The sequence below is a fragment of the Trachemys scripta genome, chromosome 6 (assembly GCF_013100865.1).
Source record: "Trachemys scripta elegans isolate TJP31775 chromosome 6, CAS_Tse_1.0, whole genome shotgun sequence".
NCBI classification, from domain to species: domain Eukaryota; kingdom Metazoa; phylum Chordata; order Testudines; family Emydidae; genus Trachemys; species Trachemys scripta.
Genome location: NC_048303.1, coordinates 67,347,714 through 67,359,679, shown reverse-complemented (window position 1 = coordinate 67,359,679; position 11,966 = coordinate 67,347,714). Strand labels below are relative to the sequence as shown.

Sequence of the window (11,966 nt, the reverse complement as noted above, 5' to 3'; positions counted from 1 at the left end):
GACCTTATTTCCTCCACCCCTTAATTTTTTCAAATAAATCCAAAATGTATGGAAGTTTGAAATCAGAATAAAAAGTGGTCAGACTCTCAATTTCATACTTTCCCAATTTTAAAAAAACAATATAGAAATAACCATACTTTAAAAAAAAATCTCCATGTTATATACACAATATTGCTGGCTATGCAGTTGTGAAACAACTACACTTCTTGGCTTCTAGACATACTCTGCTTTTAGCCTTTTTACACACCTGAGATGTGTGAAAGTCTGTCAACTGCAAATAGAGTACAGACGACTTAGGGCCTGATCCTGCAACCCTTACATGCATTTTAACAAACCATAGATCAATGGAGGATAAAAGCCAGAGAACATGAGGTATGTCTAAGACATGCTGGATCAGGCTTTAAGTCTAAGTGCATTATACAGCATATTTTAAGGTGACATCTCAAAATGAAATACTGATTTCTTCAGCAGTGCAGAAGTAACACACAACAAGATTTACATACAGTAATAATTTATTCTGAAATGTTCATTTTAGTTTCTGTTGAGACATCACCCACGTCTCATTAATAAAAGAGCAGCCATCTCACCTCAAATACCAGAATATACAACAAGTTACAGCATAGCAAAAATTCTACCTACTTTCAGATAAAATCTAGTTCAGGTAAAATAATTCTGTTCAAGGTTTTACAGTTACACAGATTTCCTTTTTTGCAGAACACAAAGAAAGTGTAAATTGTTACACCATAGCTATCTATGCACATTATGTGACCACAGAAATGTTAATCATTACTTCAGAAAATGAACCATCATTTCCATTCATGCAGAAAAGCAGGCTGGGAAAGCTTGTTCAGCAGAAACCATATTACTGTGAATTTCACAGCCACATGATTAATTATAGGGTTAGATGGATTCACAAATACCAAAACTGAGTATATTTTTTGCATAAATAATACCAATTTTTCCCTGATGTAGTTTAGTCAGTTTGTAATCTAGAAATGATTGAAACAGCAATATAGTTGTATCATCTCTATCTGTAAGTGTTCATTATTTCAAGACAAGCAATATTTAAAGGATCATGGGATGGGATGCTAATTAAATACATGTAAAACATACTGTACAAATATACTTGCTTGTAGCGATTTTATTCCAAACTATCAATCAGGTATCCCTCCAAAATATTACCAGTGAAGACAAAGTATACTATCAAATATGGCTTCCAGAACAAGGACCCTCTACAAGAATCAAACCTATTTACAAAAACAAACAAAAAACCCCAATCCCCAGTCTTTTAAAGTTTCATTTGAAACAAAATTTCTACATAGCACTTGTAAATAATACATCAGTTTTTTTTTTTATTTATTTAAACAGAAGTAACCAGGTAAGACCCAGAATGACGTTTAGGACTTTGAGTTCCACTAGAGTCTGTATTTTCAGTCTTTGAATCTCGTTTCTTTGTGCTGTTATTTACTGGTGTTGGTATCTGTGATGGCCGAGCAGAACTGTTGTCCGCACTACTCTTTCGTGGACTTGGATTGTAGTTGAAAGGAGTCACTCTTGCTGCAACAGCTCCACTAGGTGAACTGTGTTTGCTTGAGCTGCTGGAACTGAATGGTGTACGTTCATTAATAATGCTTTCATTGGTCTCTGATGCAGGAACAGGATTACTCAGCACAGGTTTTGTTTCAGTTCCCTTCTTATCTGGACTGTCTATCTGAATGAATGAATTCAGGCGATTTTCTAAACCCATTGTGCGAACAGGACCATTTCCATTCCCTGCATTTTGTTTTCCCTGAATATCTTTAGAATCTTTACCATTCACATTCCCCTTCTCTAAAACACTGTCAATAACTGGGGGAGTATTTCCAGTAGGTGATCGGCCAGATCTAGGATTATTAATAGGGCAGTCCTCAATCCTCACCCACACATCCTCAGTCTTAGAAACAGCAGGTGCCATCTGGTAAATTAAAGTTTTTGAATCAGCACCATTTGTAGCATCTGAAGAGGAATTATGAGAAGGATTACTCATTATTTGAGGAATTTCATTTTCCTTTATCTTTCTCCAAGTCCCTTTTGCTGGTACTTGACTTTCTTTAGTTTGTATGTGTCCAGAAAAAGAACTTCCATGTTGCTTTTCATCTTCACTTTTTGCCTTTTCACTAGATTCTGAAGACGCAGATAGAATTGAAGAAGAACTTCCAGTTCTACGCCAAGTGCTAACACGAGGAAGTGATGAAGAATGCTTACTGTGCTCACGCTTCCATGTTCCTGATCTATTGATTGGCAGTCTAGATGGACTCTCAGAATGAGAGCGAGCTATATCATGACGTTTTGCTGGTCTCCCATCATTATATTCTACAGAAGGATTAAGATTAGGAGGTAATTTTCGCCAACCACTAGCCTGTACAGTTGAATGAGAAGTTAAGGACATATCAGGAAGTGATGGACTTAAAACTGGGGTCTGTATTTGGGATCGGGTGGGAGAATCGGGTCTAGAAGGAGACAAAGATTCAAATGAAGCAGACTCTTCTAATTTTCTTCGTAGAGTTGGACTTGGAGTTTCTTTAATAAAAGTTGACTGGCGCACTAGAACAGGTCTCTCTGATCTGTCAGATTCACTTCCACTGGATTTTGTGGATGACATTCTAGATAGTTCAACCTTTTTGTTTGAGCCACTACTATTAAGAATTTGGTTCAAACCTTTTGAGGCAGACTCACTTCTGGGAATACCACTGGCACTTTTGGGTAACCCTGTTTGTTTTGCAAGGTTTTGCTGGCTCATCTGTCTGCCTGGTGATGTGTATGACATTCGTCCTGAACCTGAGGACTTAGTTGAAGCTGTACTAGGAGATGAAGTCCTTGGCAGCTGAGATAGTTTGTTAGGAGGGCTTATACCATTTCTGCCTGGGGAAATGGAGCTTCGACCTGGAGACTGCAGAGGTCTGCTTAATGGCTGCTGTTGAGGTCTAGAAGGAGTGGAATCTCTAGATCCTGACCTAGAAGGTCCTTTACTTGACCCACCCTGTTGAGATGGCTGCCTGGTTATAGGACTTGGCTCTGATTTCACTGATGATTTGGCTCCTCTCGGGGAACTAGTGGAACTCTGGCCTTCATTGGGACTTTTGGAGGCTGTGTTCTTGAGTGGGGGCCCTTTTTTTGAAACTGGACTTGTACTGGAAGAGCTATTTCGAACTCCTGGAATGTGAATCATTGTCCTACCTCGTGAGATTGAAGGCATATTTGTTTGCTGGGGCTGCTTCAACTGGCTTGAAACTTCTGAATTAGAGCGAACTTTTCCTGTAATCATACTTTTATACACTTTCTTTCCTCCTTTGATTCCTTTATTTTCTGACTCTACTTTTTTAGTTTCCAATGTACTTTTCTCCCCTGGCTTAATAATTCTTGGACCTTTATTACCAGTAAAGGATTTTTCTTCTTGGTCTGGAGTAAGATGAAATGGTGACCCTAAAGAAATTCCAGATTTTAGTGAAAGAATGGAATCAGAGTCTGATGAAGCTTGTCTAGACAGTGAAGCAGCAGCAGCTTGGTGTAAGCTGCTAACTATAGAATTTGCACCTTCTTGAATAGCTTTCCAATCAAAGTTTTCTGAATCAGGTGAGAAACCATGCTCTGAATCAGGCCTCTGTATCTCTCTCAAATCTAGTGTCAGGTCTTCTGCCAATATACCACCCATGTTTCTGGAACTATTCTTTTCACTTTCACTCTTGACTCTTGAGGGCTTTTTCTTTTTAGGCATGGCAGAACTAATGCATTCCTGCAAAAGGTCATCTTCTGAGTCAATACTAAGAGAACTAAGAGAACTGTTTCTAGAAAAACACACAGGTGTATCTTCAACATGAAATGATTTGGGTGCGTAACCAGAAGCCTGTGGTCTACTTGATTCTATCTGTGAATCAGGAGGTTCAGTTCGTTTTGTAGGTTCACCTTCTTCTTTGTTGTTGTTTTCTTGATCAATATCACTGAGAGAACTCAAAGATGAATTGCGAGAAAAACAAACGGGGGTATTTTCGATAGCAAAATTCTGCATTTTCTCATCTATAGCTGCACCTCTGTCCGGGATATCTTTGGATGGTTCTGGGAAAGGGGTTTGCTTCTGCATCAAAGTTTTAGGATGACTTCTGCCTGTTGGATGTTTTTGACCTTGTGTCCTACTAGTTGACTGCTGATTTGAAGTCTGTTCTGTATCAGTGCAAGCTTTGGTTTCTGTTTCCTTAGTTTCTTTTCCTTTTCTTAATTCAGCCTTCTCCCTAGAAAGGTCAACATCATCATCATCAAAGTCTAGTGAACTTAGTGAGTCATTCCGTGAAAAACAATAAGGAGTCCCCTCAATAGGTGTGTAATGATGAGGGGAATCAAATGCAAAGCTTCCTCTTACACGTTCCTCATTATTTGGAAGTTTATCATTAAAGTCTCTTGAGCTATTTTTGAAGTTCTGTTTCTTTGTATCTTTGTTGTCTGAATAGGCTCTTTCATTACTAAAATTACTTTTTGGCTCTGTGTTTTTTCTTAAGCGTGGTCTGTACTCATTACTTTGGGGCATAGGCTTTACTGGAGATGTTAGCTTCTTTTTCTCACCTTCTGGTTGATTTTTACCACTTACAGATGAAGATGCTGATGCTTGTTGAATCTGATCCATTATCTTTTTTACCCTGAAAGGCTTGTGGCTTTTTCCTTTTGGCATAGCAGAGTTAATGCACTCTGCAAGAATGTCACCTTCTTCTGTTTTGTCATCATCCAATCCTGAGGTAGACACAGTTGAGTCTTTCCCTCTTTGAGCATCATCTGTACTTCTACCTTCGGTAGGAATGGTATCTCTCTTTTCAAATTCACCTGATTCTGCCCTTGTACCCACATTCTCCACATTGGCCAACTCATTTGGTGGTGATTCTATTGTGAGGTCACTCAGAGATGTAGCTGTTGAAAAATTTATTGGTGTACCTTCAACACAATACACACGTGGCATATCATCTCCAGGTGTAAAACTAACATGCTTTTGAGACTGCAATCTATTTTGTGAAGGGAGGAGTTTGTATACTGGCAAATGGCTTGGCTTCCTGGCTACAGGAGGAGGTATTTTTGAAGCAGTTGTTTGAGAAAGCTTTTTGGCTTTGCGTGAAGATTTTGTTGGCATAGCAGAAATAATACATTCTTCTAATATTTCAATATCATCATCATCATCAGAATCATCTAGTATATCCTTTTCTGTTTCAGTAGACTTCTCTGCTTTCTTCTCTTGGTTATCCTTTGCATCTTCTGGCTGTTCAGAGTCTGTTTCATTTCCATGGTCATTTTCATGAACAGGAGGCATTATTCTTAATTCTACATCTTTCTGTATAAATGGTTCATCAAGACTCAGAGCGCTTAGGCTGGAGGAACAAGAAAATCCATCTGGTGTACTTTCTGTAGCAAAATGTAACAATGTATCAGCATCTGGCAATACCTGAACTCTTTGAACAGCTGCGTTTACAGCTGCTTGTCTAGAACCAGACTCTCTCTTTTCAACATTAGGTACTTTACCTTTAGCTGTTTCTCTCTTTACTGGAACTGCTTGAGCAGGGGGTGGGGTTTTACTTCTACTTGGCGGCATTGTTTGTCCAGGGCTATCTGGAAGATCACTGGGGCTTATAATACCACTTACCATTCCACTGCAAGGCTCACTTTGAACAGAGCTAGCAATGGAACGACTTTCAAAACTATCCAAGGAACTTACAGAAGTACATCTGCTAAACATGAGTGGAGTCTCCTGTACGTAATGTTCTGGTGGACTTTTAGGAGTCTGAGCACCGCTTTTTGAAGGAGATTTGGCACCTGAAGAAAATTCAACAGCTTTATGTCTAGATGAATCAGAAGGAGATAAACTGGAAGCTTGAAGTCTATTAGATTTTGTTCTAATATGTTGTGATGTTGATGGGACTTCACTAACTGCACCTTCAGTTGACAGAGTCACACTATTGTCTTTCAGTTCTGCTATCTGCAGAGTGTTACTGGCATCTGTTACACGGGTGGCTTGATCACGCCCTATTTCATCTTCAGCCGAGGACAAAGATGACAAAGAGCTACATCTTGAAAAACATATTGGTGTATCTTCCACACAATAAGTCTGTATAGTTTCCTGGTTGATGGAGGGAGTCTTACAGGAGACAGGCTTCTGAACATGACCCCCTCTCTGTGCAGCACTTGGATGAAGTTGGTTCTGTCTCTTTGAGCTAGCTGAAGGGGCTGATGTGTTTCCACTACTTGATGAGATGAGATCAGTTTTAGTGCTTTGTACTGATGAACTCTTTGAAAAAGAAAAAGATGGCTTCTGAGAAGAGGGAGGAACTTCTGTTGAGTATTTCAGACTATAATCAATAGGTTGATCTACATGGTGCTCCTCTTCATTGTACTTTATACTGTAATTAGTTGGTCTGTCTTCTTCATCTTCATGTTGTTCCTCCTCCGAGTAACGCTCACTGTAGTTGGTTGGCTTATCATCATCGTAATCATCAACCTGGCACAAGGACTGGTTTACTTTCTGATTCATTCCATGAGTAGTGCCTATTCTGTTTTGTTCTGAACTGTTGGATCCTCTTGATCTGAAAGGATCTTGCTGGCCAAAAGGTGACTGGTATTTCATGTGATCATCACCACCACCTTCAGTATATCCAGAATAGGTTGTACTTTGACTTCTTGACTGCCTTTGTTCATTTTGTTTGATTTCATCTTCTATTATATGTTTAGGTCTTGCCCATCTTTCATTCTGTGAGGGGCTTTGCCTTCCAGAATTCAACTGTTCATCTGAATATTTAAGACTGTAATTGATTGGAGTGTCCAGTTCTCCATCATTGTCATCCATATGATTTGCGCTATGTATCTTGTGAGCTAAATCAGCTGGATATTGTCCATAACTGCAAAATTTACTTTCATCATCTTCAGAGTAAGACTCAATGGAAGGTTTCATTTGACCTCTTTTACCATAGCCATCACTACTACTGACGCTATTTAAGCTGTCATTTGAAGCTCTCTTATATTCCATTTTTGCATAAGGCACAGGACATGCCCGGTTTGAATTATCAGATTTAGGAAAGTTATAAGTGTTTGAATGGGCATGGGCAGTGGATGTTCTTCTTAATGCATTCCTGTCTTCTGTCAAGCAGTGAATTTCAGCTGTGGATCCAGAACTTCTGTCTTCTTGTGGAATATGCATATTCGTTACTTCTTCCATTACTTTGGCAATCTGAGCTGCAGCAGTAGAGATCTGCATTCCTATTCGCTTAGAGGCGTTCCCAGCATTTTCTGTAGCTGGGTGATAGCTGCCTAATCCCATTGTTCTCTCTCTGTCCACACTTCTGTCCTTTTCAGATCGAGAGTTTTCTATATTTCCTCTATTCGATGAAGAGGAGCCAGGCAACAGTGTAGTATTTAAATATGGCGAAAGTACAGTCACGTTACTTGTATTAAAACTCTCGGCCCTGCAAATTCCATCATCATGTCGACTAGAATCCAAAACATATTCACTATACAAATTTTGCTTATGTCTCTGCTTATTACGGTGAGATGTTTTGGGGCTCAAATTATCAATGTTGTCAAAAGTCTCAGACAAATGCTGAGCATCTAACTCTGCTTCCAATGCCTTTTGCTTTCTAACATGAAGAGAGGGTAAGCTTGAACCTGGAGACATAATATTGGCATCCTTATACTTTGCAGGCCTATTTGCCATCAGGTTCCTTAAAGCTGCAGCACTGCCCATAGCTATCATTTTGTGCTTTGAATGAATGAGGTTTTTGAGCATGCTAACTGCTCCCATATCCCACAATGCTTCCTGGTCCTTTGCATTTCGTGCAGAGAGGTTCCACAGGGTCCCACATGCATTACTGACTATTGTCAAGCTGTGAGACTTCAAATGCTGTAACAACGTTTGTAAGCAGCTGTTCTCTCTCAAGATTTGCCTGAAATTAAGAAGTTGAAAGAAAAAAAAATCAATAAGTAGCATTTCAACAAGACAAACAAAAACCTATCAAGGCTGTAGCCAAATTTTGTCCTTAATCAAGATAATTAATATTATGATTTCTGCAGCACAAAAGTGTGTTACTTTTCCTAAACTACAGTCTGAATATCAAGCAATTTCTATTGCCATTATCACTTCATTCCCCCCGCCACCACCACCACCTTCCTCTATGTCAACAGTCTTTCCCCAGGGGTTTCCTCTGGCTGACCAGATGGATGAAAACCTATGTTTGCAGGAGATGGTAATATTACTATTCAGCATTTAACAAGCAAAACTGATCCTGCCAGGGGTGAAAGTAACTTAAAGGACTTACCGGTACGCAGGGCAGCTGGGGTCCTGGGCAAGGTGGGTGGGGGTGGCTCTGGGCCCCTGGAAGAGGTGGGGCTGGGGCCAGACTCGCCCAGCCAGCCCTTCAGTGCTGCCCGGCCCATGCCGCCCAGGGCTCTGGTGGCAATTTAAAGGGCCCAGTATGGTGTACCAGTAAGAAAGTGTCTGCCAGTACACAGCCGACCGTACCGGCAGGGCCGCTGATGGGGGGGGGGGGGGGGGGGAACGGGGAGGCAAAAGGGGCAGCTGCCCCGGGGCCCGGTGATTTAAAGGGCCCGGGGCTCGCTGGGGCCTCTGCCCCTTTTGGCACTCTCCCTCCCCCAGCGGCCCTGCCGCTACGCTCAGCTGTCTAATGACAGCGACTTTCTTATCGGTACGTCATAACGGACCGGCTTTCTTTCACCTCTGGATAGTGCATTTACCTTTTCATAGACTATTACTATCTAAATGGATGGTTTTCCTCACCAAAGCCTTTAAAAATAAAAATCATCCTTGATTACGATACTTATTTGGTACATATAGTCACATTAGAACACTTCCTTATGAATTTTCTTGTAAATAAATTTCTGCTACAGAATTCAGATTTTCAGAAAAAACATGATGCTTGTTTCTTGTAAAACCAGATGGTGCATTTACCTGTGGTCCTCATTTGTAGCAATCAAGCTAGAAACATTCCGTAGTATTCCTCCTCCACTTTCAATGATGGCTAAAGTATTTGTTTGGCTTCGGTAAGTCAATGTGCCAACTAAAAAGGCAAGAGCACCATCCACAGCACATATATCAGCTTTATTCTCAGTGCAATGAGCTGACAAATTCCATAAGGCACTCAACACACTTTTTAGGGTGGATTCCTATGACAAGAGTAAAAATGACACAATTAGACCTGGGGTTTTCAACATGTTGGCCATGAGCCTCTGGGAGATTCACAAACAGGTTTCAGGGAGGTCGCCATCTTTCTCCCATTTTCTAACTCTAATGGTTGCAAAGATAACCTTGAAAATGTGAACAAAGCATAAACTGATTCAGTGATGCCTGCCTGAATCTGCAGATAGCCTGAAACAACAGCTCTAAGAGGTGTGAACTGCCTTACTGATCTCAATTGAGGCTCATGGATTATGTAATTGAGTAGCTATGGAATCTGGCATTTTTCCAATTTGCTACAAAATTTTGAATTTTTGCCATGGAATTCATACTTTAGCTACATTCAGGTGCATCCAGTGTTTTGCTTTCTGTCTTCCTGTAGCTACCTTTATTTCTCCAGCTTTTCACTAAAAAAGGGAATTAACTGGATTACAGTGCATACTGCCTGCACTGTTACATGGAGCCAAGGAACAGTGCAGTTGCAACTACCTTCTCTTTTTTACCTTCTTCTGTTGGTCTGCTGCTAGCAATCTAACTTTTTTGCCCAACAGATTCAGACCAAAATATGCACCAGAATGTTGGTCCTCTACCATAGTTCTTCAGAAGAGTTGTCAAAGTAGCTGGCAAAGGATTCTGGTAGCACTCTCGATTAATCACAATTAATCGCACTATAAAACAATAGAATACCAATTGAAATGTATTGAGTATCTTTGGATGTTTTTCTACATTTTCAAATATATCGATTTCAATTACAACACAGAATACAAAGTGTACAGTGCTCACTTTATGTTTAGTTTTGATTACAAATATTTGCACTGTAAAAATGATAAACAAAAGAAATAGTATTTTTCAATTCATACAAGTACTGTAGTGCAATCTCTTTATCATGAAAGTACAACTTACAAACGTAGGCATTTTTGTTACATAACTGCACTCAAAAACAAAACAATGTAGAACTTTAGAGCCTTCAAGTCCAATCAGTCCTACTTCTTGTTCAGCCAATCATTAAGAGAAACAAGTTTGTTTACATTTATGGGAGATAATGCTGCCTACTTCTTAATTACATCACCTGAAAATGAGAACAAGCGTTCACATGGCACCGTTGTAGCTGGCATCACAAGATATTTACGTGCCACATGTGCTAAAGATTCATATGCCTCTTCATGCTTCGGCCATCGGAAGTGCTTCCATGCTGATGACACTCATTAAAAAAATAATGTGTTAATTAAATTAGTGATTGAACTCCTTAGGGAGAACTGTATCTCTCCTGCTCTGTTTTACCCGCATTCTGTCATATATTCATGTTATAGCAGTCTTGGATGATGACCCAGCACATGTTGTTCGTTTTAAGAACACTTTCACTGCAGATTTGACAAAACGCAAAAAAGGTACAAATGTGAGATTTCTAAAGATAGCTACCGCACTCAACTCAAGGTTTAAGAAGCTGAAGTGCCTTCCAAAATCTGAGAGGGACTAGGTGTGGAGCATGCTTTGAGAAGTCTTAAAAGAGAAACACCTTGATGCAGAAACTACAGAACCCGAACCACCAAAAAAGAAAATCAACCTTCTGCTGGTGGCACCTGACTCAGAGGATGCAAATCAATATGCGTTGGTCTTCACTGCTTTGAGCAAAACCCGTCATCAGCATGGACGCATATCCACTGGAATGGTGGTTGAAGCATGAAGGGGCATATGAATCTTTAGCTTATCTGGCAAGTAACTATCTTGTGATGCTGGCTACAACAGTGCCATATGAATGCCTCACTTTCAGGTGACATTGTAAACAAAACACGGGCAGCATTATCTCCTGCAAATGTAAACAAACTTGTTTGTCTGAGCAACTGGCTGAACAAGAAGTAGGACTGAATGGACTTGCAAGTTCTAGAATTTTACCTTGTTTTATTTTTGAATGCAGTTTTTTTCTACATAATTCTACATTTGTAAGTTCAACTTTCATGATAAAGAGATTGCACTATAGTACTTGTATTAGGTGAATTGAAAAATACTATTTCTTTTGTATTTTTACAGTGAATACTTGTAATCAAAAATAAATATAAAGTGAACACTGTACACTTTGTATTCTGTGTTGTAACTGAAATCAATATATTTGAAAATGTAGAAAGCATCCAAAAATATTTAAATAAATGTTATTCTATTATTGTTCAACAGTGCCATTAATCACAATTAACTTTGTTAATTGCTTGATAGCCCTACTATCTTTACATCCATTGAATTCTTCAGAATAAAGCTATGCATTCACAGAAATCAGAAGACTCATTAAACAGCAACACCATTAAAAAAAGGTCTGATTGTCATCTTACTTGGAATCGCTAAATAGTGGAAGCCGCTAAGCCTCATAAATAGGAAAGCAGTGACTGTACTTTGTGTTTGTGGGATCAGTTGCTGCCAGTTAGTCAAAGCAACTCCCTTCTCCAATGATCTAATCTAGGGTTACCATACGTCCGGATTTTCCCGGACATGTCCGGCTTTTGGGGGCTCAAATCCCCGTCCGGGGGGAAATCCCCAAAAGCCGGGCATGTCCGGGAAAATCGGGAGGGAGGGAGGGCTCAGCCGGGGCCTCTTTGGCCGGGGCCGGTGCAGGGCCGGGCCGGGGTCGCGGTGCCGGTCCGGGCTGGGCGCGGTGCTGGGTGCGCGGTGCCGGGAGCCGGTCCGGGCCTGTGGGGCCGGGGGGTGCGCTGGGCCGCGGGGCCGGGCGCCGGGGTCGAGGGGTGCGCTGGGTCGCGGGGCCCAGGCTGGCCCCCCCTGCGGCTCC

At 40.6% G+C, this 11,966-nt stretch overlaps 1 protein-coding gene across 1 annotated transcript in view; it reads right to left on the bottom strand.

Moving 5' to 3' along the window:
• Positions 1 to 494: 494 nt before the first annotated feature.
• Positions 495 to 11,966, bottom strand: part of APC (APC regulator of WNT signaling pathway) — a 162,455-nt gene continuing 150,983 nt past the window's right edge. The window contains exons 15-16 of the mRNA XM_034774164.1: positions 8,969 to 9,183; positions 495 to 7,946 (exon numbers count right to left, since the gene is read on the bottom strand). Of these exons, the coding sequence (XP_034630055.1) occupies positions 1,361 to 7,946; positions 8,969 to 9,183 (6,801 nt within the window). The 3' untranslated portion in view covers positions 495 to 1,360. The remainder of the gene's footprint in view (positions 7,947 to 8,968; positions 9,184 to 11,966) is intronic.